The following is a 28,000-nucleotide window of genomic DNA, read 5'->3' on the forward strand; positions in this document are numbered from 1 at the left end:
AGGCACGTGTGACTGCATTAATCTCAGACTGACAAGCTGAGATAGCTTGGAGTGCCCATACGGCTGCGAATGCCGGAGCAAAGGACGCGCCGATAGCTTCATAGATGGATTTCATCAGGAGCTCTATCTGCCTGTCAGTGGCATCCTTGAGTGATGCACCGTCTGCCACTGCAACTATGGATCTAGCCGCCAGTCTAGAGATTCTAGGATCCACCTTGGGACACTGAGCCCAACCCTTGACTACGTCAGGGGGGAAGGGATAACGTGTGTCATTAAGGCGCTTAGTAAAGCGCTTATCTGGAAAAGCTCGGTGTTTCTGGACTGTATCTCTGAAGTCGGAGTGATCAAGAAACGCACTCCGTGTACGTTTGGGAAACCTAAAATGGAATTTCTCCTGCTGAGAAGCTGGCTCCTCAATCTGAGGAGTTGGAGGAGAAAGATCCAACACCTGATTGATGGACGCTATAAGGTCGTTTACTATGGCGTCCCCTTCAGGTGTATCAAGGTTGAGAGCGGCGTCAGAATCAGAGCCCTGATCTGCCACCTCCGCTTCATCCTCCAGAGAGTCCTCATGCTGAGACCCTGAACAGTGTGATGAAGTCGAGGGAAGCTCCCAGCGAGCCCGCTTAGCCGGTCTGGGACTGCGGTCCATGTCGGAGTCCTCACCGTGGGACCTATGAGTCGCCCCAGGAGCACTTTGCTGCGCCGACCGAGGGGGGTCTGAGGAAAATGATTCAACAGTGCCCGGGGCCTGTGTTACAGGTCTGGACTGCAAAGCTTCTAGTATCTTAGCAGACCATTTATCCATAGACTCAGAAGGTTTGTCAGCGAATACTGCAAACTCTGTCCCTGTCACCTGGACAGTGGCAGCAGGTGGTTCCACCTGGGCCGAGGGTCCCACCAGTGGCAGAGGCTCCGGCTGAGTGAGTGTTACAGGGGCCGAGCATTGCACACAATGAGGGTAGGTGGAACCTGCAGGTAGCATAGCCGCACATGAGGTACAGGTTGCAAAGTAAGCCTGTGCCTTGGCACCCTTGCTTTTTGCGGACGACATGCTGTTGTCTCCTCTTAGAGCAATCAGAGAGGGTATATAGCCAAAGCAATAGTGCGGCCGTACAGAGTAAATGTATACAATATAAGCATATAAATATACACTTCGGCACCCAGGGGGGCCAGCACCTAGTAACCGGTGCGGCTTACCGACCGCCCTCAGCGGTTGTGTGACCACCAGATTCCCTGCCTGGGCCTCCCAGAGCTGTGGAGCTCGTCTCTGAAGTTCTCCAGCGTCAGAAGTGCTGATAGGAATGGCTGCCAGCGTTCTGAGAGGAGGAGGGAGCCGTGGGCGTGCCTTAGAAAGTGCGGGAATCTGGTGCCCCACGGTGCTCAGTGAGGGGGGAGGAGGATACTAAGTATGCTCCAGCCCTCAGCGCTGACGTCCAGTGCAGCGTCCCGCCCTTACCCCTGACTGGCAGGCCCGGGGGCGGGAATATGCGGTACTAGGCCGCAAAAGCCGGGGACTAAAGTTATAAGCGCGGCCGGCAAACAAGCGCGGTCAGCGCGGTAGTCCCGGCGCACAAACACACCCAGCAGCTGCTGCAGCGTCCATTAGACAGGCGCTCTATGCGCCGTCCCCAAGGGGACACAGAGTACCTCAGAGGAGCAGGGCCTGTCCCTGACGATACCCGGTCTCCTGTCCAGCAGATTCCCCCAGGGGCTGCGGAGGGAGCACGGTCCCAGTGCCTGGTGACCGGTTAGGATCCCACTTCACCCAGAGCCCCTAAGGGATGGGGAAGGAAAACAGCATGTGGCTCCAGCCTTTGTACCCGCAATGGGTACCTCAACCTTAACAGCACCGCCGACCAGAGTGGGGTGAGAAGGGAGCATGCCGGGGGCCCTGTTATGGGCCCTCTTTTCTTCCATCCGATATAGTCAGCAGCTGCTGCTGACTAAATTGTGGAGCTTGCGTGCATGTGTGCCTCCTTCAACACAAAGCATAAAAACTGAGGAGCCCGTGATGCACGGGGGGGGTGTATAGGCAGAGGGGAGGGGTTACACTTTTTAAAGTGTAATACTTTGTGTGGCCTCCGGAGGCAGAAACTATACACCCAATTGTCTGGGTCTCCCAATGGAGCGACAAAGAAAGGAACAAAGGATATTATGGATAGCAGTATGGGGGGCATTATGGAAACAAGCAGTGTAGGGGCACAATATGGATTTTTGTTTTTTCGGGTACACATGTTGTTCATGTTGAATGGTTTCAGTTCTCCGATGTTTCTTCGGATCGAATTTGTTTTTAAACCAGTTATTGGCTTTCCTCCTTCTTGCTTTTGCACTAAAACTGAGGAGCCCGTGATCCCACGGGGGGTGTATAGGCAGAAGGGGAGGGGCTTTACACTTTTAAGTGTAATACTTTGTGTGGCCTCCGGAGGCAGTAGCTATACACCCAATTGTCTGGGTCTCCCAATGGAGCGACAAAGAAAGGGGAAGCGAGATAACCAACAGGTAACCGGCGTTTTGCAGGGATCCCATCCAGGATCAATGGATTATCGCAGTGCCTGATGGATGGGGTCCGGCGAGTTGATTCGCACCATCTCTGCTAATAAATAGTGTTTACTAAGCTACCATGACACAATTTTATGTCCTTGACAGCCTATTCCTTCTGAAAATGTTATCCTGGGAAAACTTAGTACTTTTGCAATATTGTCTATACTGCCTGACAATATAAAATAAGGAACATCATTTACCTGTGAGCGTTTTCAGAAAACCTCTTGTCATCGTACAAGATACGATCTCGTAACCCTACTATTTCGTCATACCCTGGGAGAAATATTAGTATAGCCCCTTAAAAAAAAAAAAAAAAAAACAGAAATAGTTATCCAACTGATTAATATTAAAATTAAGAAAATTCAGCATCTTAGCACTTTTTTCGGCTTGTATTGTTTGTAACAAATTAAAGGGGTTGTCTAAATCCACAGGTTTGAAGTCAGTCTGCGTGTCACTCTATGTGACTGTAGACTTGTGACTCCTCACATCGCAGGCACTGTGAGGATTTCCAGTGCTCGGAGCGGGTGTTCATGTGACTCCAAACAAACCCTTTGCAGTCTGATCCTGAAGTCATACTCTCTTAAGGCCCTTTACACACAGACTTCCTAGCGATCCCGACCTGGCCGGGATTGCTGGAAAGTTTCTAAACAGTCGCTGGTGAGCTGTCAAACAGGGACATCTGGCCAACGACGCAGCAGCGTTTAGAGACTTTCCAGCGATCCCGGACCTGCAGAACGACCTCGCTGGTAGGGAACACTATAGCACGCCTACGGGCTGGGTTCTAAAAGTCGCTAACGATGTCGTTGTAACGGTGTCAACCACACCGATGCATGCTGCACAGCGGGAAACAAAGGACCAAAAAATGGTCCTGAAAGATTTGAAACGATCAGTGACCTAACAGCTGGGGTCAGGTTGCTGATGCGTGTCACACACAGCAATGTCGCTGGGGAGGTCGCTATTACCTCACAAAACCAGTGACGTTACAGTGATATCGCTAGCGATGTTACAGTGTGTAAAGGGGCCTTTACATCTCTCCACTACTTCTTGGTTCATTACACGGATCACACAAGCCAGAAACAGATATTTGAAGATATGAGATGTGCCATTCTTATCTATCTTTAGCTTACTGATGTGAAGCCCAGATTCCTGAAATTCAGAGAGTAGCACTCCTGGGAAGAATGCATACAAGTGCAAAATAGTCTCTCTACAATACAGCTTTTAAATTCTATAGATTTAAAAGAGCCTTCCTGTCTCTTAAAGTAAAAGCATATTGCCACTTTATGCCATTACCTGACTATGAGTCTCTGGGACCCTCACAGATACAGCGAACTGATGTAGTGCCAAATTGCCTCTTCTACTACTATTTTCCTGCACCAGTAGCCTTCTACCCACCCCGCTGTAAGGAGAAGTGCAGCTTGGCCCCATTTACTTGCATGGGAACATGCTGCAGTTTCTTGTGTAGCGTGTGCAGCAAAAATCTGCTTGTGACATGAATAGATCAGAGTCGATCACTAGGATCGGGGAAGGTCACTAAGATTGATGGAGGTAACCATCATTACAATATGCCATAACTCTATGAGATCTGAAAACCCCTTTAATGCAAATTAATCAGTCCTATATTTAAAGCACCAATACATTTTTTTTCTTAGTTCACTGCCAGCGAGATATCACTAATAATGGTTTCTTTCTGGCCCTAGTAAAATACTTACAAGCCACTTTCGTCTGCTCTTCCTGTCGCTGCTCCCGTCCCATTCCCCCATCTTGTGACTGCAGCTCCTGTCCTGACTGACCAGAAGCAAGGGTCACAAGTTCTCATCGTAAGTCTATAGGAGGCCCTGTTCCGGCTGTCATAGACTTAAATTAAGAAATTACTTTCAGTCCTCCCAGCAAACACTGGAGTAATGTGGCAGGTCACAAACAGCAGAAGATGACCAGAGCCAAGCCGAGAACAGCAGGAGATGGCGGCTGCCAAGTATTCTACTACTGTAGGAAGCTCACATTAGTGCTACTAACTTGGTAGTAAAAAACAACTGAAGTACCTGAGTCAGAATTTTGGCAGATATTATAAAGAATATGCATTATTAAATCAAGGTCCACTTTTTCATCATCAAAACTGTAGTGGTAAGCTTTGAGAAGCTCTTGGTCCTCCGCACTCAAGCTGCTGCTTTCCGTCTGCACCAGGGAACTCTCATCTAGACTGCCAGGCTCCAAGGAGGCGCTACACAAAGAGAAAAGGAGAAGCTTGACAACAGAGCAGAACACACATGGAGACATCATCACCCACTGGGCTAAGGTGCTATAAAGCTGACCTTCCACATACACAATCACAATAATATAGGACTCTTTCACACGTCAGTATTTTGCATCCAGTTTCATCAGTATTCAGATACCAAAACCAGGAGTGTCTCCAAAACACAGAACAGGTGTCAGTCTTTCAATGATAGTTCTTCTCTGTGTTCCACTCCTGGTTTTGGCATCTAAATACTGATGAGACACTGACAAAACACTGATACAAAATACTGACGTGTGCAGGAGGCCATAGGTGGAGGGAGATAACCCATTGAGAAACCTCGAAGCCCACTGAGGTTGTGACATCATAAGCTGGACATTGCTCTCCCCAACATTCACGTTTCTGCCATAAACATTACATTATTGCTGGCATTTGATTACAAATTACCAAATCTAAATAGTCAACTTAGAGGGGTTATCCTTTTTTCACTTTTATTGTATCATAGGGTTGTTGATGTCCAAAATAAACAAACGGAGCTATTACTCACCATCTGTGAGTATAGTGCTGCCTCTCCATCATTGCCCTAATCTTTACTGATTGGATATGGCGGTTACAAGGGTTGTAGGGCTGACATCACCACTGCAGCCAATCAATGGGTTCAGGGTCTTGGCTGTGATTGGCTGAAACACTGTAAATGTGTCTTCGCCACTGCAGCGATCAATAATGCCTGTAGGAGCTACAGAGAGGCAGCGCTGTACCTGGGGAGGTGGAGTAACAGCTGCTTTTCTTATTTTACACCACAGTAATCCTATGATACAATAAAATGTTAAAAGGAATCCCCCTTTAAACCTCTATCATCATTATGCCCTCACAGGGCACGTCAATAGGAGTTGTGTATGACTGCAGTTCCACACAGAGTTCATCACAGTTCAGTGGTTTCCTAAGTAAAGCCAAGTTCCAAGGAAAGTAGAACATGAGGGATATTTTGTGATTTTCACACAATAACATTTACATAGTGAAACATAAAGGGGGCTTTACACGCAGCGATATCACTGGCGATATCGCTAGCGAGCGTACCCGCCCCTGTCGTTTGTGCGTCACGGGCAAATCGCTGCCCGTGGCGCACAATATCGTTAGGAGCCGTCACATGGACTTACCTGCTTAGCGACGTCGCTGTTGCCGGCGAACCGCCTCCTTTCTAAAGGGGCGGTTCGTGCGGCGTCACAGCGGTGTCACTAAGAGGCCGCCCAATAGAAGCAGAGGGGCGGAGATGAACGGCCGTAACATCCCACCCACCTCCTTCCTTCCTCATTGCCGGCGGCTGCAGGTAAGCTGTAGTTCGTTGTTCCCGAGGTGTCACACGTAGCGATGTGTGCTGCCTCGGGAACGACGAACAACCTGCGTCCTCAACAATCAACGATTTTTTGAAAATGAACGACGTGTCAACGATGGACGATTTGTTGAGTATTTTCCATCTTTAACGGCCGTTAGTTGGTGTCACACGCAACGACGTCGCTAACGATGCCGGATGTGCGTCACGGAATCAGTGACCCCGGCGATATATCGTTAGATACGTCGTTGCGTGTAACGGGGCCTTAAGAGTCACCTGAATTAGGGTACTTTCACACTTGCGTTCAGCGGAGTCCGTCACTATGGAGAATAGCGCAGTCCGTTAACGCACTGCGCTATTCTCCATAGACTTGTATGGATGACGCACTGTAACGCAAGTGTCAGCGTTGCATCTGCCGAACCACGCAGCGTCATTATTTTGACGCTGCGTCGGGCGGAAGAAACGCAGCATGTAACTTTTTTTGAGCAGCGGAATCCTTTGGATTTCACTGCGCATGCTCTCTCTGGCTCCCTGCACCCTAAACCAGGGTACACATTGGGTAACCAAGGAACCCTGGTTACGTGTGCCGGGAGCCCGACACTTCCCCGCTTGGCTCCGCCCCCTCCCGCACTCCGTATGTATATACACACACACACACTCTCTCACACTCACTCACCTGTCCCCCAGCGTTGCAATCCCCGCGGCACTGACGTCCTCAGCCATGGTCCCGCTCGGCTCCACCCACTTCCCACTCTGCCCCCCGCACATTTGTCGGCGACCGAACGATCAGCTGATCACCCGGCGGCCAGCTACTGTGAGTGATCAGCTGATCGTTCACCATAGTCTGCCGACGGTAAAACTGTAAAAAACCCAAAACAGATTGCGTTGTTTTGCAGCATCCGTTGCATCCGTTGTGCCACTATATGCAACACATCCGTTGCATCAGTCACACAACGCAATGCAACGGATACCCTTCAACGCAAGTGTGAAACTAGCCTTAATGCTGAAAGTGGAGCCAAGACCCGGCAAACAATGAGCACACGTAAAAATTTAGTACATCAAAAATTACTTGGGGAGCAAATTTAGATCTAGTAAATGTGATTCACCTGTAGGATTCCAAGAGGTCAACGACTTCTGTCTGTCCAAAATGTCTCGCCCAGTCCAGAGCTGTCCTGATAGAAAAAAGAAGGGAATTTTGTTACTTACCGTAAATTCCTTTTCTTCTAGCTCCTATTGGGAGACCCAGACGATTGGGTGTATAGCACTGCCTCCGGAGGCCACACAAAGCAATTACACTAAAAAGTGTAAGGCCCCTCCCCTTCTGGCTATACACCCCCAGTGGGATCACTGGCTCACCAGTTTTAGTGCAAAAGCAAGAAGGAGGAAAGCCAATAACTGGTTTAAACAAATTCACTCCGAAGTAACATCGGAGAACTGAAAACCATTCCACATGAACAACATGTGTACCCGAAAAACAACCAAAAATCCCGAAGGACAACAGGGCGGGTGCTGGGTCTCCCAATAGGAGCTAGAAGAAAAGGAATTTACGGTAAGTAACAAAATTCCCTTCTTCTTCGGCGCTCCATTGGGAGACCCAGACGATTGGGACGTCCAAAAGCTGTCCCTGGGTGGGTAAAGAAATACCTCATGTTAGAGCTGCAAAGACAGCCCTCCCCTACGGGGAGGCAACTGCCGCCTGCAGGACTCTTCTACCTAGGCTGGCGTCCGCCGAAGCATAGGTATGCACCTGATAATGTTTGGTGAAAGTGTGCAGACTCGACCAGGTAGCTGCCTGGCACACCTGTTGAGCCGTAGCCTGGTGTCGTAATGCCCAGGACGCACCCACGGCTCTGGTAGAATGGGCCTTCAGCCCTGATGGAACCGGAAGCCCAGCAGAACGGTAGGTTTCAAGAATTGGTTCTTTGATCCATCGAGCCAGGGTGGCTTTGGAAGCCTGCGACCCTTTGCGCTTACCAGCGACAAGGACAAAGAGTGCATCCGAGCGGCGCAGGGGCGCCGTGCGGGAAATGTAGATTCTGAGTGCTCTCACCAGATCCAACAAATGTAAATCCTTTTCATACCGATGAACTGCATGCGGGTAAAAGGAAGGCAAGGAGATATCCTGATTAAGATGAAAAGAGGATACCACCTTAGGGAGAAACTCCTGAATGGGGCGCAGCACTACCTTGTCCTGGTGGAACACCAGGAAAGGAGCCTTGGATGACAGCGCTGCTAGTTCGGACACTCTCCGAAGAGACGTGACCGCTACCAGAAAGGCCACTTTCTGTGAGAGTCGAGAAAGTGACACATCCCTCAGAGGCTCGAAGGGCGGCTTCTGGAGAGCAACAAGGACCTTGTTTAGATCCCACGGATCTAACGGCCGCCTGTACGGAGGTACGATATGACAAACCCCCTGTAGGAACGTGCGCACCTGAGAAAGTCGTGCTAGACGCTTCTGAAAAAACACGGATAGTGCCGAGACTTGCCCTTTAAGGGAGCCGAGCGACAAGCCCTTTTCCAACCCAGATTGCAGGAAGGAAAGAAAGACAGGTAACGCGAATGGCCAGGGGGATACTCCTTGTGCAGAGCACCAGGATAAGAAAATCTTCCACGTTCTGTGGTAGATCTTAGCTGAAGTGGACTTCCTAGCCTGTCTCATGGTGGCCACGACCCCTTGGGATAATCCTGAAGACGCTAGGATCCAGGACTCAATGGCCACACAGTCAGGTTCAGGGCCGCAGAATTCTGATGGAAAAACGGCCCTTGGGACAGTAAGTCTGGACGGTCTGGTAGTGCCCACGGTTGGCCGACCGTGAGATGCCACAGATCCGGGTACCACGACCTCCTCGGCCAGTCTGGGGCGACGAGTATGACGCGGCCGCAATCGGATCTGATCTTGCGTAACACTCTGGGCAAAAGTGCCAGAGGTGGAAACACATAAGGGAGCCGGAACTGCGACCAATCTTGCACTAAGGCGTCTGCCGCCAGAGCTCTTTGATCGCGAGACCGCGCTATGAAGGTCGGGACCTTGTTGTTGTGCCGAGACGCCATTAGGTCGACGTCCGGCACCCCCCAGCGGCGGCAGATTTCCTGAAACACGTCCGGGTGAAGGGACCATTCCCCTGCGTCCATGCCCTGGCGACTGAGGAAGTCTGCTTCCCAGTTTTCTACGCCCGGGATGTGGACTGCTGATATGGTGGATGCTCTTTCCTCTACCCACATCAGAATCCGCCTGACTTCCTGGAAGGCTTGCCGACTGCGTGTCCCTCCTTGGTGGTTGATGTATGCCACCGCTGTGGAGTTGTCCGACTGAATTCGGATCTGTTTTCCTTCCAGCCACTGCTGGAAGGCTAATAGGGCAAGATACACTGCCCTGATCTCCAGAACATTGATCTGAAGGGTGGACTCCTGCTGAGTCCACGTCCCTTGAGCCCTGTGGTGGAGAAAAACTGCTCCCCACCCTGACAGACTCGCGTCTGTCGTGACCACTGCCCAGGATGGGGGCAGGAATGATCTTCCCTGCGATAATGAGGTGGGAAGAAGCCACCATTGCAGAGAGTCCTTGGCCGTCTGGGAAAGGGAGACTTTCCTGTCTAGGGAAGTTGTCTTCCCGTCCCATTGGCGGAGAATGTCCCATTGAAGTGGACGCAGATGAAACTGCGCGAACGGGACTGCCTCCATTGCCGCCACCATCTTCCCTAGGAAGTGCATGAGACGCCTTAAGGGGTGCGACTGACCCTGAAGGAGAGACTGCACCCCTGTCTGTAGAGACCGCTGCTTGTCCAGCGGAAGCTTCACTATCGCTGAGAGAGTATGAAACTCCATGCCAAGATACGTTAGTGATTGAGTCGGTGCCAGGTTTGACTTTGAAAAGTTGATGATCCACCCGAAAGTCTGGAGAGTCTCCAGCGCAACATTCAGGCTGTGTTGGCATGCCTCTTGAGAGGGTGCTTTGACAAGTAAATCGTCCAAGTAAGGGATCACCGAGTGTCCCTGAGAATGCAAGACTGCTACCACTGCCGCCATGACCTTGGTGAAAACCCGTGGGGCTGTCGCCAGACCAAATGGCAGAGCTACGAACTGGAGATGGTCGTCTCCTATCACGAAACGTAGAAAACGTTGGTGCTCTGTAGCAATCGGCACGTGGAGATAAGCATCTTTGATGTCTATTGATGCAAGGAAATCTCCTTGAGACATTGAGGCAATGACAGAGCGGAGGGATTCCATCCGGAACCGCCTGGCGTTCACATGCTTGTTGAGCAGCTTTAGGTCCAGAACAGGACGGAACGAGCCGTCCTTTTTTGGAACCACGAAGAGATTGGAGTAAAAACCTTGCCCTTGTTCCTGCAGAGGAACAGGGATCACCACTCCTTCTGCTCTTAGTGAGCACACCGCCTGCAGAAGGGCATTTGCTCGGTCGGGATGTGGGGAGGTTCTGAAGAACCGAGGCGGAGGATGAGAAATGAATTCTATCCTGTACCCGTGAGACAAAATGTCTGCTACCCACCGGTCTTTGACCTGTGGCAGCCAAATGTCGCAAAAGCGGGAGAGCCTGCCACCGACCGAGGATGCGGAGGGATGAGGCCGAAAGTCATGAGGCAGCCGCCTTGGAAGCGGTTCCTCCGGTTGTTTTCTTGGGGCGTGAATGAGCCCGCCAGGAATCTGAGCTCCTTTGCTCCTTCTGAGTCCCTTTGGACGAGGAGAATTGGGTCTTGCTGGAGCCTCGAAAGGACCGAAACCTCGACTGCCACTTCCTCTGTTGAGGTTTGCTCGATCTGGGCTGGGGTAAGGAGGAGTCCTTACCCTTGGACTGTTTAATGATCTCAGCCAATTGCTCACCAAACAGTCTGTCTCCAGATAGTGGCAAGCTGGTTAAACATTTCTTGGAAGCAGAATCTGCTTTCCATTCCTTTAACCACAAGGCTCTGCGCAAAACCACAGAGTTGGCAGACGCCATTGAGGTACGGCTCGTAGAGTCCAGGACAGCGTTGATAGCGTAAGTCGCAAACGCAGACATTTGCGAGGTTAGGGACGCTACTCGCGGCACTGCTGGACGTATGATAGAGTCCACCTGTGCCAGGCCAGCTGAAATAGCTTGGAGTGCCCACACGGCCGCGAATGCTGGAGCAAACGACGCGCCGATAGCTTCATAGACAGACTTTAACCAAAGGTCCATCTGTCTGTCATTGGCATCTTTAAGTGAAGCCCCATCTTCCACTGCAACTATGGATCTAGCCGCAAGCCTGGAGATTGGGGGGTCCACCTTTGGACACTGGGTCCAGCGTTTGACCACGTCAGGGGGAAAGGGATAACGTGTATCCTTAAGACGTTTGGAGAAACGCTTATCTGGATAAGCATGATGTTTCTGGACTGATTCTCTGAAGTCAGAGTGGTCCAGAAAAGTACTCAATTTACGCTTAGGATACCGGAAATGGAACTTCTCCTGCTGTGCAGCTGCCTCCTCTGCTGAAGGGGCTGGGGGAGAAATATCCAACAGACTATTGATGGCCGCTATAAGGTCATTTACCATAGCGTCACCATCAGGGGTATCTAGATTGAGAGCGGTGTCAGGATTAGATTCCTGATCACCCACCTCTGTCTCCTCATACAGAGCCTCGTCTCGCTTAGACCCTGACCAGTGTGATGACGGCGAGGGTCTTTCCCAGCGAGCCCGCTTAGGCTGCCTGGGACTGTCATCCGAGTCAGAGTCCTCAGCCTGTGATGCCTGGGACCCCCTTGAAGTACGGATTAGTTCCAACTGAGGGGGCCCGGGGAGCATAGGCACAGCAGTGTCCATGGTCTGAGAAACTGGCCTGGACTGCAAGGTTTCCAGGATTTTTGTCATAGTCACAGACATCTTATCAGCAAAAACTGCAAATTCTGTCCCCGTCACCGGGGCAGGGTTCACAGGCGTCTCTGCCTGGGCCACTACTACCATAGACTCTGGCTGCCGAAGTGGCACAGGGATTGAACATTGCACACAATGGGGGTCATTGGAACCTGCCGGTAGATTAGCCCCACATGCGGCACAAGCAGTGCGTACCGCCTGTGCCTTGGCACCCTTGCGTTTTGCGGATGACATGTTGTTGTCTCCTCAGAGCAATGAGGGTATAAGCCAAGAAGCGACTGTACAGTGCAATATAAATATATATATGGTACAGGGAAAAAATGCACCAAATAACACTGTGGCACTAGTGGGGCCAGCACTTATGTGCAGCTTACCGCCCGCATAAACGCGGGTGTGTGGTCGCCAGAGTCCCTTGTCTGAGTCCCCCAGAGCCTGTGTCCGTTCTCCAGCCAGACTGCATGCAGGAATGGCTGCCGGCGTCCTGTGGAGAGGGGTGGGCCCTGGGCGTGTTGAGACCAAGAGCGGGAAACTTGCGTCCCCACTGTGCCCAGTGAGAGGGCTGGAGCATGTAAATAAGGCTCCAGCCCTCGGCGCTGGCTATAGAACAGCGTCTCTCCCTTTCCCTGATTGACAGGGTGGGGGCGGGAACGAAGCAGAGCTAGGCCGCAAAAGCCGGGGACTAGATTTATGAGCGCTGCCGCCGTAAAAGCGCGGGCAGCGCGAGTCCCCGGCGCACTACAAGTCCCAGCGGCGCCGCCGCTCCCGGAGCGGCCGGCGCGGTAGTTCCCAAGACATAAAATCACTCAGCTAAGCTGCAGTGACTCTAACCCAAGCGCGCAGCGCTAGTGCCCCCGGCGCACTAGCACACCCAGCAAGCCTGGAGTGTGCGTGGCCTGTCTGTGCGGGGACACAGAGTACCTGAACGTTGCAGGGCCTTGTCCCTGACTGTACTCAGCTCCTCCAGCAGGGTCTCTGGGTCTGTGGATGGAGCTCGGCCTCAGGGTTTGGGGGCCGGTAAGATCCCACTTCCACAGAGCCCCTCAGGGGGATGGGGAAGGAAAGCAGCATGTGGGCTCCAGCCTCCGTACCCGCAATGGGTACCTCAACCTTACAAACCGCAAGTGGGGTGAGAAGGGAGCATGCTGGGGGCCCTATATGGGCCCTCTTTTCTTCCATCCGATAGAGTCAGCAGCTACTGCTGACTAAACAGTGGAGCTATGCGTGGATGTCTGACCTCCTTCGCACAAAGCAGAAAACTGGTGAGCCAGTGATCCCACTGGGGGTGTATAGCCAGAAGGGGAGGGGCCTTACACTTTTTAGTGTAATTGCTTTGTGTGGCCTCCGGAGGCAGTGCTATACACCCAATCGTCTGGGTCTCCCAATGGAGCGCCGAAGAAATTGGAAATATTTATGTTTAAAGTATATTCAGATCGACTACTACAAGTGTGTACCATTGCTGTACTGGCAAACGACCACCCTGCACCCACGCCCCTATTCATGTACATTCGTAGACACTGGATGTGGCGGGTTCTAACCTGCGAGGCCAAGAGGGCTCTCCACAGGAGACTGCAGCTGCTCATGTCCACGATCCCAGCTAGGGCAGCTGCGGTCTGTCACTGTGTTTTCCCTTGCGTCTCGGCAGCAAAGAATTGACATGCTGCGACTCGGAAAGTTTTCGCTGCGGGAAAAACAAGCACAGTGGGCATGGAATTCTAGGAATCCCATCCACTGCTTGTACTGTACAACACAGCTGACACATGTTGCGTCCAAAACTCTGTGAACCCTGTGTACACACACGCTTAAAGAGCACACAATGAATCAGTGAGGATATATGGTTTATGTAATGTGTCCTACAGATGCAATCAGGCAAAATAAACGATTTATGTCATGTGTGCTAAAACCATAATCAACAAGGATAGACTGTTTAAGTCCCATGTCCTACAGCCCCAATCAGTGAGGACAGGCAGTTTACGTCATGTGTGTTGCAGCCTCATTCAATGTCTCAGAAGAGAAATGGGAAGGAACACTAATATTTTAAAAAAATAAATACATAAATAAATAATAGAGGAAAGGGTAATTACCATCGATTGGAAGCTTTGCTGTGAATATTGGCGCCCATGCCAATAAGTTGCTCTACCTGGCTCAAAAAGCCTCGCCCAGCAGCCACCATTAATGGGGATGCGCTTGTTTCACTGTGTCTGTAGTCGACTAGTAAGGAAGAAAAGAAACAGTCTGACACTTAGCATATAAAATATATGATGCAAACAAATGATGTTGTAAACAAGTGCTTTCAGCAGAATCTCAGGACACAATATGATGGGCAAGGATTAATACAATTATGAATAAAGGGGTCTGGAATTCAGTCACCTTCCTCACTGAGGAGATAGAACAACAGTAGGCCAATATTTATAGAATCCAGAGTTCAATAGTGAAAAAATAGTAGCACTCACAGTCCCATGAACTAAATTTATTGCGGTATAAAATACAGGGGGAGGGTAGGAACAGAAGGACATACATAGGACCAGTTGAAGCGTGGTGATGACGCGAAATGGCCCATTTTTTTTTTCCTTTTACATGGTTTACATTTACATTTATTTTAGTGTGCACCACTAATGTCCTATAGGTCTGTGTGAGGTTCCTTATCTCCCACTCTTCTCTAGGTGTGCCATAATTTTGCCTTTTTTCATCACAATATTTATAGAATGTTTATGGTCAAACCTGTGGAGGCGGGAGTGGAGGTGGAGCATATAAAACACAACAGCATGGGCTATACTACCCAAAGTAATGTAAGCCATAAACTAAAGATTTAGCCACCACAGGAAAAGACATGCAACAAAAAATGGCAAAATATGAGCGCTTTCTAAAAAATAAAAAGAGAATTTTGTTTACTTACCGTAAATTCTTTTTCTTATAGTTCCGTATTGGGAGACCCAGACCATGGGTGTTTAGCTTCTACCTCCGGAGGACAGACAAAGTACTACACTTAAAAGTGTAGCTCCTCCCCCTGAGCTTATACACCCCCTGGTGAGCAGACCCAGCCAGTTTAGTGCAAAAGCTGAAGGAGAATAGCCACCCACAAGTAGAACAGAGCAAAAGCCGGAACAACCGGAGACTCTGTCCACGACAACAGCCGGTGATAACACGCGGAACAAGAAAATTGCCAACAGGCAACAGGGAGGGTGCTGGGTCTCCCAATACGGAACTATAAGAAAAAGAATTTACGGTAAGTAAACAAAATTCTCTTTTTCTTTATCGTTCCTTTGGGAGACCCAGACCATGGGACGTTCCAAAGCAGTCCCTGGGTGGGAATAAACCGAAAAAAGGCAAGAAGTAGGCAGAACCTAACTTCACAAATGGGCGACAGCCGCCTGAAGGATGCGTCTGCCCAAGCTCGCATCTGCCGAAGCATGAGCATGCAGTTGGTAGTGCTTCGAAAAGGTATGCAGGCTAGTCCAAGTGGCAGCCTGACAGACTTGTTGAGCTGTAGCCTGGTGCCTGAAAGCCCAAGAGGCACCAACAGCTCTGGTCGAATGTGCCTTGATCCCCGGCGGGAGAGGCCCCTGAGAACTCTGGTAGGCGTCCGAAATGGTCGATCTAATCCAACGGGCTAAGGTCGGCTTAGAAGCAGAGAGGCCCTTGCACCGACCTGTGGTTAGCACAAAAAGAGAAGTGCACCGCCTAAGAGCAGCGGTGCGAGACACATAGATCCGGAGCGCACGCACCAGATCCAGAGTATGCAGCGCTTTTTCAAAGCGATGAACAGGAGCCGGACAAAAGGAAGGTAGGGTAATGTCCTGGTTAAGGTGGAAAGGAGAGACCACCTTAGGAAGAAAATCCGGAGTCGGACGGAGAACCACCTTGTCTTGATGAAAAACTAAAAAAGGTGACTCCGAAGAGAGCGCGGCCAAATCAGAGACTCTCCTGAGGGAAGTTATGGCCACCAGAAAAACCACTTTCTGTGAAAGACGATGCAAAGAGACCTCCCTAAGAGGCTCAAAGAGGGGTTTCTGCAAAACCGTGAGAACTAAATTAAGGTCCCAGGGATCCAAGGGCCGCCGGTAACCGGTAAGGCGGAATGATGTGAGACGCGCCTTGCAAGAAGGTGCGGACCTGAGCCAGCCGAGCGAGACGCCACTGGAACAGAACTGACAGAGTTGAGACTTGTCCCTTGAGAGAGGTGAGGGACAGTCCTAGCTGCAGACCGGACTGTAGAAAAGACAGAAGGGTCGGCAAGGAGAATGGCCAAGGAGGATGGTCAGTAGAGCGACACCAGGACAGGAAAATTTTCCAAGTCCTGTGATAGATCTTAGCGGAGGAAGACTTACGGGCCCGAGTCAAAGTGGAGATGACTTCAGGAGGGATACCAGAAGCCGTCAAGATCCAGGACTCAAAAGCCACGCCGTCAATTTGAGAGCCGCAGAATTCAGGCGGAAAAACGGACCTTGTGAGAGTAGGTCTGGACGGTCCGGGAGATGCCACGGCATCTCTACAGACAGATGGAGCAGGTCTGGATACCAAGCTCGCCTGGGCCAGTCCGGTGCAATGAGGATGACTCGACAGCCCTCCATTCTGATCTTGCGCAGAACTCTGGGCAAGAGAGCTAGAGGGGGAAACACGTAGGACAGACGAAACTGGGACCAGTCTTGAACCAGTGCGTCCGCGGCGAATGCCTGAGGGTCGTGGGAGCAAGCCACGTAAACGGGAACCTTGTTGTTGTGACGGGATGCCATTAGGTCCACTTAAGCAAGCATTGTTGACCTTAGGTAGATCAACATATCCACTGCGGAGACACCATCACGTGTTTCTCAACGCAGTGATTCTAGAGCAAAGCCCCCAAGGAAGTATGCAAATCAGAAAGCCGCGGAGACACCATCACGTGTTTCTCAACGCTGCCAGGAAACTAGCCAGGTCTTTCACTGGGAAGGAACAAGCACGGGAAGGGCAGTTTCCAATCAAGGAGACCACCTATACCAAACATGGTATCCATCCACAGACAGCCGTTTCGGGGTATTTGCCCCTCATCAGTGTGGAGTAGGAATAGCAGTAGGAGTAGGAGTAGGAGACTGCCCTTCCCGTGGTTGTTCCTTCCCGGTGAAAGACCTGGCTAGTTTCCTGGCAGCGTTGAGAAACACGTGATGGTGTCTCCGCGGCTTTCTCATTTGCCATTAGGTCCACGTCCGGAGTGCCCCATTTGCGGCAGATTGACTGAAACACTGCCGGATGCAGGGAACACTCACCACCGTCCACGGTTTGACGGCTGAGATAATCTGCCTCCCAGTTTTCCACGCCTGGGATGTGGACTGCGGATATGGTGGACTTGGAGTCCTCCGCCCATTGTAGGATGCGTTGTACTTCCAACATCGCCAGGCGGCTGCGTGTCCCGCCTTGGTGATTGATGTAGGCAACCGCTGTCGCGTTGTCTGACTGGACTCGAATGTGCCTGCCCGCCAACAGGTGGTGAAAAGCTAGGAGAGCTAGAAGCACGGCTCTGGTTTCCAGCACATTGATTGAAAGGGCTGACTCGGACGGAGTCCAAGTGCCCTGCGCTCTGTGGTGGAGATATACCGCTCCCCAGCCGGATAGACTGGCATCCGTGGTGAGAATCACCCAGGACGGAGCCAGGAAGGAGCGCCCCTGGGACAGGGAGAGAGGCCGAAGCCACCACTGAAGAGAGCTCCTGGTTTGTGGCGACAGAGCCACTAACCTGTGTAAGAAGGAAGGCCGCTTGTCCCAACAGCGGAGAATATCCAGCTGCAGGGGGCGCAGATGGAACTGGGCAAAGGGAACAGCCTCCATGGACGCCACCATTTGACCCAGCACCTGCATCAGACGCCTGAGGGTATAACGGCGGGGCCTCAGCAGAGAGCGCACCGCTAGCTGGAGGGACTGCTGTTTGACTAAGGGCAACTTCACAAGTGCCGTCAAGGTCTCGAACTGCATCCCTAGGTACGTGAGACTCTGGGTCGGAGTCAGAGTGGATTTGGGCAGATTGACCAGCCACCCGAATTGAGCTAGAGTGGAGAGAGTGAGCGAGACACTCCGCTGACAGTCTGCGCTGGATGAAGCCTTGACTAGAAGGTCGTCCAGGTAAGGAATCACTGCCAACCCCTGGAGGTGCAGAACTGCTGTCACTGCTGCCATGACCTTGGTGAATACCCGAGGGGCCGTGGCCAACCCGAAGGGGAGAGCCACGAATTGGAAGTGATCTTCTCCTACTGCAAAACGTAACCAACGCTGGTGTCACACTGCAATTGGCACATGCAGATAGGCATCTCTGATGTCGATGGATGCCAGGAAATCCCCTTGGGACATAGAGGCAATGACTGATCGCAGAGACTCCATGTGAAAGCGCCGCACCTGAACATGCTTGTTGAGAAGCTTCAGATCCAGGATGGGCCGGAAGGTACCGTCCTTTTTGGGAACTAGGAAGAGATTTGAGTAGAAACCTCTGAACCGTTCCCGGGCGGGAACCGGTACAATTACTCCATTGGCCTGTAAGGCTGCCACGGCCTGTGAGAAGGCGGCAGCCTTGGAGCAGGGGGGAGTTGAGAGAAAAAATCTGTTTGGCGGACTGGAAGAGAATTCTATCCTGTAGCCGTGGGAGATGATATCTCTCACCCACTGATCGGAGACGTGTTGAAACCAAGCGTCGCCAAAGTGGGAGAGCCTGCCACCGACTAAGGACGTTGCTGGAGCGGGCAGAGAGTCACGAGGAGGCTGCCTTAGTGGCAGCAGCTCCTGCGGTCTTCTGTGGACGCGCTTTTGGGCGCCAGTTGGATTTCTGGTGCTTGGCTGAGTTAGCGGACGAGGCCGAGGGCTTAGAGGACGACCAGTTGGAGGAACGAAAGGAGCGAAACCTCGACTGATTCCTACCCTGGGTAGGTTTCCTGGCTTTAGTTTGAGGCATGGAAGTACTCTTCCCGCCAGTAGCTTCCTTAATAATTTCATCCAGCTGTTCTCCGAACAGCCGGGACCCATCAAAAGGGAGCCCAGCAAGGTACTGCTTTGAAGAAGCATCTGCCTTCCACTCTCGAAGCCACAAAATTCTGCGGATAGCGAGGGAATTAGCCGAAGCCACCGCAGTGCGGTGAGAAGCCTCCAGCATGGCAGACATGGCATAGGATGAAAAGGCCGAAGCTTGGGAAGTTAAGGCATCCATTTCGGGCATAGATTCCCTGGTGAGGGAATGCATCTCCTCTAGAGAAGCCGAGATGGCCTTGAGAGCCCACACTGCTGCAAAAGTCGGAGAAAACGAGGCCCCCGCCGCTTCATACACGGATTTGGCCAGAAGGTCAATCTGGCGGTCAGTGGAATGCTTAAGGGAAGTGCCATCAGCCACCGACAACGGTCCGGGCTGCGAGCCTAGACACCGGAGGGTCTACCTTTGGGGACTGAGCCCACTCCTTGACCACCTCAGGTGGAAAGGGAAAACGGTCATCAGAACCACGCTTTGGGAAGCGCTTGTCAGGACAGGCCCTGGGCTTGGTCACAGCGGCCTGAAAACTGGAGTGGTTAAAGAACACACGCTTTGCTCTCTTAGGCAAGGTAAACTGGTGCTTTTCTGCCAGAGAGGGTTGCTCCTCTGATACTGGTGGATTGAGATCCAGTACAGAATTAATAGAAGCAATCAAGTCAAAGTCACTAAGATCTGAGTCACTTCCGGACAGATCAATGGGGCACATGGAGTTAGCCTCCGAGCCCCCTGTAAAGGCATCCTCCTCATCCTGCGAGTCAGCTCTGGAATCAGAGCCACGGGAGGAGGAGGGAGAGGGAACCCTGCGTCTCTTCTTAAGAGGACGGGGTCTGGGCCCTGATGATGAATCCTCTGTGAGCTCCGGTCCTGAGGGACCCCTAGCAGCAGAGGCACCCTGTGAAGGGGGCTGATGCATATTCATCAACGTCCTGGACAGAAGTCCCATGGACTCAGCAAAAGACTGGGAGATAGACCTAGAAAAGGATTCTACCCAAGCCGGGGGTTCAGGCACAGGAGCAGGAGCAGCCTGAGAAACCACTGGGGGTGAGACTCCAGGCTGTGGCGCCGCCAAGTTAGAGCAGGCATCACAATGTGGGAAGGTGCTCGGTTTAGGCAGCAGGAGCTTACATGCAGCGCATACAGCATAAATCTTTGGGGCCTTGCTCCTCGTGTGAGACATGCTGCTGGAGTGGGGGCTCTGCCAGAGAATGAACCCCAGAGAGTATATACAGAGGTCCACAACCGGAGACCGGTTGTGGCTTACCAGACCGCTGGAGCGGTGTTGTGTGCCCTCCAGATGCCCGGACCCCCAAGCACAGCACCTCAGCAGAGATGCTGCAGACCAGCGCTGCAATGACTGATCGCAGAGAGAACGCTGAGAAAATGGCCGCCGGAGCGAAGTGAGGGGGCGGGACTTGCTTGAGGAGCGGGATCTGGAGGGCCATAGAAACCTACAGGGGGGGGGACACACACTGCAGTGGGGAGTGTCCCTCCTCTGTACAGAACGGCCGCCGGGAGGAGCCGAGCCTGTCCCTCTGCATGAGTGACATGCGAGGGCAGTGAAACAGAAACTAGGCCTCCGGCGAAGCCGGGGCCTAAATTTGAGCGGCGCGGCCGACGCGCAGGCACCATCGGCGCGGTCTCAGGCGACAGCTAGAGAACCCGCCGGAAATGTCAGTAAACACAATAAGCACACTCTCCCCCAACAATAAAGTATAGGGACCCCGAAATCTAAACGTCTCAGGTACTTAGCTGCTGAGACGCAGGGCCAAGTCCCTGGGGATGAGTGCTCCGATCCAGCAGGGTCCTGAAGGGCTGCGGATGGAGACCGGTCTCCTGCCAAGCATGGAGACCGTGCTGGCTCCCACTTCAAGCAAGAGCCCAGGAGGGATGGTGAAGGAGCACGGCATGTAAGGCTCCAGCCTAGGAATCAACCTTACAACACCGCCGACACAGTGGGGTGAGAAGGGACATGCCGGGGGTCCAGACGTGGACCCCACTCTTCAATCTCGTTCCAAAAGGAAAAAATCATATGAGAATGCATGTGTGAATGTATGCCTCCTGAACACAAAGCGATAAACTGGTTGGGTCTGCTCACCAGGGGGTGTATAAGCTCAGGGGGAGGAGCTACACTTTTAAGTGTAGTACTTTGTGTGTCCTCCGGAGGTAGAAGCTAAACACCCATGGTCTGGGTCTCCCAAAGGAACGATAAAGAAAAAAACGTTTCTACTCCCAACTCTTATGAGGTTTATTCGAGGATTGATTATTTTTTATTAAAGTATCAAGACTCTTCTCCATGTTTACTTTCTTCTCTGACCACGACCATGTTAGTGTCTCTATTGCTTTATCTGCCTTCAGAGGCAACTATGCCACTGGCACTTTAACATTGCTCTTCTCGAGAGAGCTGACATTAACTCCTTATTACCCTGATTGCCACTGCACCAGGGCAATCGGGAAGAGCCGGGTAAAGTGCTGGATGCAGCCATTCTGGGCGGCTGCAGTCTGCTATTTTTAGGCTGAGGTGGCCCAATAAGTATGGGTCTCCCCAGCCTGAGAATACCAGCCCCCAGCTGTCGGGCTTTATCTTCGCTGGGAATCAAAATTGGGGGGACCACATGCCACTTTTTTCCGCATGCGGTTCCTCTTCTTTTGATGCACAACCAAGATAAGCGCACAGCTGGGGGCTGCACCCTGTAGCCGAATTCTTTATCTGTGCTGGGTAGCATAATATGGGAGGACCCTATGTCAATTTATTTATTTTTACTGTACGCTGTAGACCCGCAGACGGAGTCTGTGATTAAAAGCATCAGACACACTGTCACTCAGGGTGGGGACATGTCTGACTGCTACCAATCAAAGACATCGGTGGGCAAGGGAAGCAGTGCATATGCAATGAGGTAATGAGTGGCCCCGGAAGTGAATGAGAGCCACTAGGAGCAGATACAGCAGGGTCGGTGACTCTATAAGTATAACGCGCACCCTTTATTAATTCGTTTTTTTTTTGTTTTCTATTACCCAAGTGCCGGACCCAGGTACCTCTGAACATGTGGGGTCGGACTTTACAGTCTGGGTCGCACATCACTATTTTTCAACCATTGAAAAAAAAAAAAAGCGCACATTGTCAAAAACGCATCAAAAACACATGTTAAAAGCATGTGCTTTTTGGATGTGTTTTTCTGACCACAGGCTGCGTTTTTTCTGACCACAGGGTACAGTTTTGTGGTGAACACAAAACTGCAGCACGCGGACATAGCCTTAAGGGGGCTTTACACGCTGCAACATCGCTACCGATATATCGTCGGGGTCACGTCGTTAGTGACGCACATTCGGCGCCTGTAGCGACATCGCAGCGTGTGACACCAAGGAGCAACGATCAAGGATCGAAAAATCGTTTAAAAACGGTGATCGTTGACACGTCGCTCATTTCCTTAATATGGCTGCTGCCACAGGTACGATGATGTTCGTCGTTCCTGCGGCACCACACATCGCTGTGCGTGACACCGCATGAACGACGAACATCTCCTTACCTGCGTCCACCGGCAATACGGAAAGAAGGAGGTGGGCGGGATGTTAAGTCCCGCTCATCTCCGCTCATCTCCGCTCATCTCCGCCCCTCTGCTTCTATTGGCCGGCTGCTTAGAGATGCCGCAGTGACGTCGCTATGACGCTGAACGCACCTCCCCCTTGAGGGAGGGATTGTTCGGCGGTCCCAGCGACGTCACTGACAAGGTATGTGCGTGTGACGCTGCCGTAGCGATAATATTCGCTACGGCAGCGAGCACCAAATGTCGCACGTACGACGTGGGCGGGTGCCATCGCGCTCGACATCGCTAGCAAACGCTAGCGATGTCGCAGCATATAAAGCGGCCTTTACACTCTACTGGGTAAATTTGCCAGTGGACTACATATGTTGTCATTCTCATGTATGAAATCACAAATGTCCACAATGAAAAATGCTCAATAGGTAAAAGAAAAAAAATGGATGAGACTGACCTAGGAATATTACTACCAGTAAAGAAGATAGGAACTTACCACTGACATTTTCTGTCAATATTAATTGGAACAGTTGTGCAAAGGCATCTAGGTCTCTATGGAGCCAAATATCAGAGAGGCACGAATCCATTTCCTTTATCAGCCACGGCTCGAGACAATTCACATCCTTCTCAGTCTTAATTGCCAGGGATAAAAAGCAGTAGTCAATTTCAGCAAGCTGCTACATGTACCGTATGTCCTCTATTATACCTTGTATTGTCAAGCATCAATTACATTTTATTGACTAATTTATATCAAAATCAAAGCAGACAATTCTATTTTATGTATTGGCAGTATAATATAGGATAAGTTCACTCTCCTACTAGCCAAAACAGACTAAAAATGTTATTTGGCTAATAGGAAAACTAATTGATGAGTCTGGTGTATTGGTGATGATGGTGTCTGACGTGCCATGTACGCAGAAGTATGGGCGACAGACATCAATAATAGCTGAAAAGTTGTTTGTTCTTTTCATGGATACATCAGACTCATCTACTACGTGGCCAATATATTCCTTGATCACTCTAAGTTATCAAATAAAACAACACATTTTAGGAGAGAAAAACTGTCCCTTACTATTCTGCGCTTACATACAGCAGCAGTCTGATGACAGACCTGTTTTAAGCCTGGCTCAGAATGAAGCAAATATATATGATATATCAAGGTTATAAACAAAAAGACTTTAGAAAAAATATTACAAAATACTATCTGGCCTTATTTATGTTGTCTAATATAAGAAACAAGTTCCACCATACCAGCTGACTGAATACAGAGTCCCCTCCGTCATCCAGCAGATCATACTCCTCAGCCAAGTGGGTAATGCTTCTTTTCCTTTGGGTGTCGCTCTTTATGTTGTTCTCTTTTGCCGAGTACCACTCAGACAGGGTTGTCTTTTGTTTTTCCTCTGTAATAAAGACATTGTTATACATGACATGTAGGTGTATGTATATCTAGATGCACATGTTCTTATTTGTCTATAAGAATCGGTGTATATTTAAGGGAACCGGTCACCACCTTTTTGGACTATAAGCTGTGGCCACCACCACCGGGCTCTTATATACAGCATTCTAACATGCTGTATATAAAAGAGCCCAGGTCGGGGGTATAACATAAAAAAACATTTTATAATACTTACCTAACAGTCGCACGGTTGGCCATATGGGCGTCTCCGTTGCCGGCGCCTCTTCTTTCGGCCATCTTCGTCCTCTTTCTGAAGCCTGTGTGCATGACGTGTCTACATCATACACACTCGCCGGTCCTGCGCAGGCGCACTACAATACTTTGATCTGCCCTACTCAGGGCAGATCAAAGTGTGCCTGCTCAGGACCTGACTGCCGGCGAGTGTGTATGACGTCGGACCCGTCATGCACCGCGGCTAGAGAAAAAGGAGAACAAAGATGGCCAAAAGAGGCGGCGCCAGCACCGGACAAGTCCATAAGGCCCACAGCACGACCATTAGGTAAGTATTAGAAAGTGTTTTTTATGTTATACCCCCGGCATGTTAGAATGCTGTATATAAGAGCCCGGTGGTGGTGGCCGCAGCTTATAGGCCGAAAAAGTGGTGACAGGTTCCCTTTGAACAGTACTGAAACGGGAGCTCAGTTCTTTAGACTTTTCACCACCCCTTTACAACCCAGCCTGTTACACCCCAGCCTGTTTTCACCTTCCTGACCAGGCCGATACTTTTAGTCTCGCTTTATGCAGTAATAACGATGGAACACTTCAACGGATCCCAGTGATTATGAGACTGGTTTTTGTGACATTGTACTCTACTTTAGTGGTAAATTTAAGACAATATTTTTTGCGTTTTTGAAAATATCTGAAATTTGGTAAAAATTTTGTAATTTTCAAACTTTAGATTTTTAAGTCCTTAAACCAGATAATTATGTCATACAAAATAATTTATAAACAACATTTACCACATGTCTACTTTACATCAGCATTTTTCAAACAATTTTTTTGTTAAGAAGCTAGAAAAGTTTAACAGCTATTTCTCATTTTTCTGACAAAATTTGCAAAACCAATTTTTTAGGGACCACATCACATTTAAAGTGACTTTGAGAGGCCTAGGTGACAGGAAATACCCTAAAGTGACACGATTCTAAAAACCGCAACCCCAAACTGCTTAAAACCACATTCAATAAGTTTATTAAGCCTTCAGGTGCTTCACAGGAATTAATGCATTGTGGAAGGAAAAAAAACTTTAGCCCTATGCATTTTCACAAGCGTAAAAGGAGGAAATGGACTGTACAATTTCTTCTGAGTATGCCGATACCCGATATGTGGTGGAAAACTACTGTTTGAGTAAGCAGCAAAGCTAGGAAGGGAGGGAGCGCCATTTTGGCTGGAATACATTGTGAACACAATGACACATTTGAAGAGCCCCTGACATACCAAGACAGCAGAAACCCACACAAGTGACCGCATTTTGGAAACTACACCTCTTGATGAATTAACTTAAGAGATTAGTGAGCATCTTTAACACTCAGGCAATTCACAGAATTGTATCACATTGGGCAGAATAAATGAAAATTACAATTTTTTTTTCCACTAAAATGTTGCTTTGGCCATAAGTTTTTAATTTTATAAAGTGGTAATGGAGAAAACGAATAATACAATTTGTTACACAATTTCTCCGGATTACGACACCACCCTATATGTGGTTTAAAATTACTTTTGAGGTACAGTGTAAAGCGCAGAAGGTAAGGAGCGCCATATTAAAGTGCAGATTTTGCTGGAATAGTTTGGGGCGCCATGTCACATTGGCAGACCCCAGAGGTACCAGAACAGCAGAACTCTTTTAAGGGGGCAATGATCATATTGAAACCACAGGTGTGTCACAGAATTTTACACAATTGGGCAGTGAAGGAAAAATAATTACGTTTTAACCACAAAAAATTTGTTTTAGTCCCGGATTTTAGACAGGCAAATGGGTACAAATGGCACTAAATTTTGTCACACAATTTCTGCTGAATGTGGCAATACCCCATATGTGGCTGCAGAGTACTGCTTAGCCATAAGGCAAGACTCAGAAGGAAGAAGTGCTATTTGACCCTTGGAGTAAACATTTTCGAACACCAGTTTATAGACTCTGTATACACAGACCCAAAGTGCGAGAAGAGCAGAATCCCCCTCAAGTAACCCAATTTTAGAAATTATACCCCTCTAGGTATTTTTCTACTAGTTTTGAATACTCCATGCGTATTTTCCAGAAACAAGTCGCAATGGATGTTGCTAACTGAAAATTGCAAATCTGCCACTTTAATGCCCAGTACATTGTAATGTCCATAAAATGGAAATGAAGAAGTGGCACTGAATGAACTGCAGGTGATATCATCCTGCAGTTTATTCAGTGTTTTTAATATGGTTTGAATAAAGGTTTTTATATTTTACTCATCGCTCCTTAGAAGATGCCATTCCTTTGCTTCCCAGTTTCCATTTTTCTGTTAGACGCCCTACCCAAGGATCTGGCATCCATTTTCTACATTGTGGATTGAAACTGTTATACACAGCGTGGTGAGCTTTTTAGTTTTTGCTTTATACGCAGTATCCATAGATTGTGCTCAGCTCGAGCTTCTGAAGACACCCACCTGGTAAATTAAGCGGACTTCCTCGCTACAGGAATGCCAAACTTGTGAAAGTCAAAAGTGGTTTAAGCCCACTAAGAGGCTCAGAAGGGTGGGGGGGCAGTTTGGATTGGGAGCACGGATTTAGCTGGATGTCCATTTTTTTGGGGGGGAGGGGTGGGGGGGGCATAGTGCTTTTCCAGAGGCTATGTGCTACTTGTACTGTACAGTACTGAGAAAGTATATCAAAATATTTGTTTCAACGAATATATACTTCTATTAAAATGTAACCTTTACTAATGAATTCTAAAACCAGCATACAAAACGCAGGTTATCATTACAATTTACCCTCATATTCACATGTACTATGTGATTGAGATTTATAACTAGACTTTCTCTGTCGCTTCATTGGGGGACACAGGAAACCATAGGGTGTATGCTACTGGCTCTAGGAGGCTGACACTATGCAAATTAAAAAAAAGGTTGGATCCTCCCCAGTAGTATACACCCACCGACCGGAGCTGAGGAGATCAGTTTTTGCTTAGTGTCCGAGGAGGTTGGACACGCAGGGGCTGCTCTCAGCCCCTCAGGTTTGTATTGTTGTGTTTTATTAATGTTTTCCCTTTGTTTTTCAGACACAGCTCGTCGGGCGACAGGGTGTAAACGTTCACCCTGCTCTCCCTCAAAGAGCGGTTGCACAGAATGGGGTCCGTCCGCCACTACGGTTGTCTTCCGTGTCTGTCTGGCAGTGAACCCAGCCCCTCCAACACAGAAGAGTGTTCGAGGCGCATCCGCATAGAGGAAAAGTGCAACGTCGTTGACTAAGGCGGAGGGTCCTGCCACCCTCCCCAACTCTCTAGCTCCCAAGCTCGATTGTGGGGTAGGAGGACGAAGATGATACCTGGGATGGAGAGGTACCCCTCCAGTCTCCCGTCACCTACGCCCGGGACGTCTGTCGAGATGTCTTCACTCGCCTTCTCCAGGATGGATCACCAGGATCAAGACAAGCCAGATCATAACAAGCTGGAACCTCCAAGAAAGGTACCACCTCTGGTCACATGTGTCTCCTTTATAATAGGTGCACTCCCCATAGTCACCCCTGTCCTGGGTCATGGGTGGAGGGGCACGTTTTATATATACTTCAGAGCCCCTCTCCAACTATGCAGGGTAGGTCCCGTTGATTATAAAATAAAAAACTCCCCTAGGTAGTTTTTTCCCCCCTGCTGCATGGGCTCCCTGCGTGATCGGCTCCCTGCGGCCCCCCCTCTCGTCCCTCTCCGACTTCCAATCCAGCTCCGGCGCCATTGCGGCCTCTCCCCTTGCCGGATCACGCCATCTCCAACGTTCTCGGCCTATCCCCACTCGGCATCTGCGCGCCCTTGCAGCCCACGCCCCCCAGCTGAGACTCTGTTAACCGCGCGCGCGGGTTTTTCAAATCCGGCCCGCCCCCATTCCTCCTCCCGGCACCTGACAATTT

At 50.1% G+C, this 28,000-nt stretch overlaps 1 protein-coding gene across 6 annotated transcripts in view; it reads right to left on the reverse strand.

Annotated features, from left to right (window-relative positions):
• The window catches only part of YTHDC2 (YTH N6-methyladenosine RNA binding protein C2), a 276,916-nt gene that overhangs the window by 136,483 nt on the left and 112,433 nt on the right, over window positions 1-28,000 (reverse strand). For all 6 annotated transcript variants that reach the window (XM_075325002.1, XM_075325005.1, XM_075325003.1 and 3 more), the window contains exons 10-15: window positions 23,713-23,861; window positions 22,958-23,093; window positions 14,034-14,160; window positions 7,211-7,276; window positions 4,584-4,762; window positions 2,745-2,841 (exon numbers count right to left, since the gene is read on the reverse strand). In XM_075325002.1, coding sequence (XP_075181117.1) covers window positions 2,745-2,841; window positions 4,584-4,762; window positions 7,211-7,276; window positions 14,034-14,160; window positions 22,958-23,093; window positions 23,713-23,861 — 754 coding nt within the window. The remainder of the gene's footprint in view (window positions 1-2,744; window positions 2,842-4,583; window positions 4,763-7,210; window positions 7,277-14,033; window positions 14,161-22,957; window positions 23,094-23,712; window positions 23,862-28,000) is intronic.

Source organism: Anomaloglossus baeobatrachus, chromosome 1 (assembly GCF_048569485.1).
Source record: "Anomaloglossus baeobatrachus isolate aAnoBae1 chromosome 1, aAnoBae1.hap1, whole genome shotgun sequence".
Taxonomy (NCBI): domain Eukaryota; kingdom Metazoa; phylum Chordata; class Amphibia; order Anura; family Aromobatidae; genus Anomaloglossus; species Anomaloglossus baeobatrachus.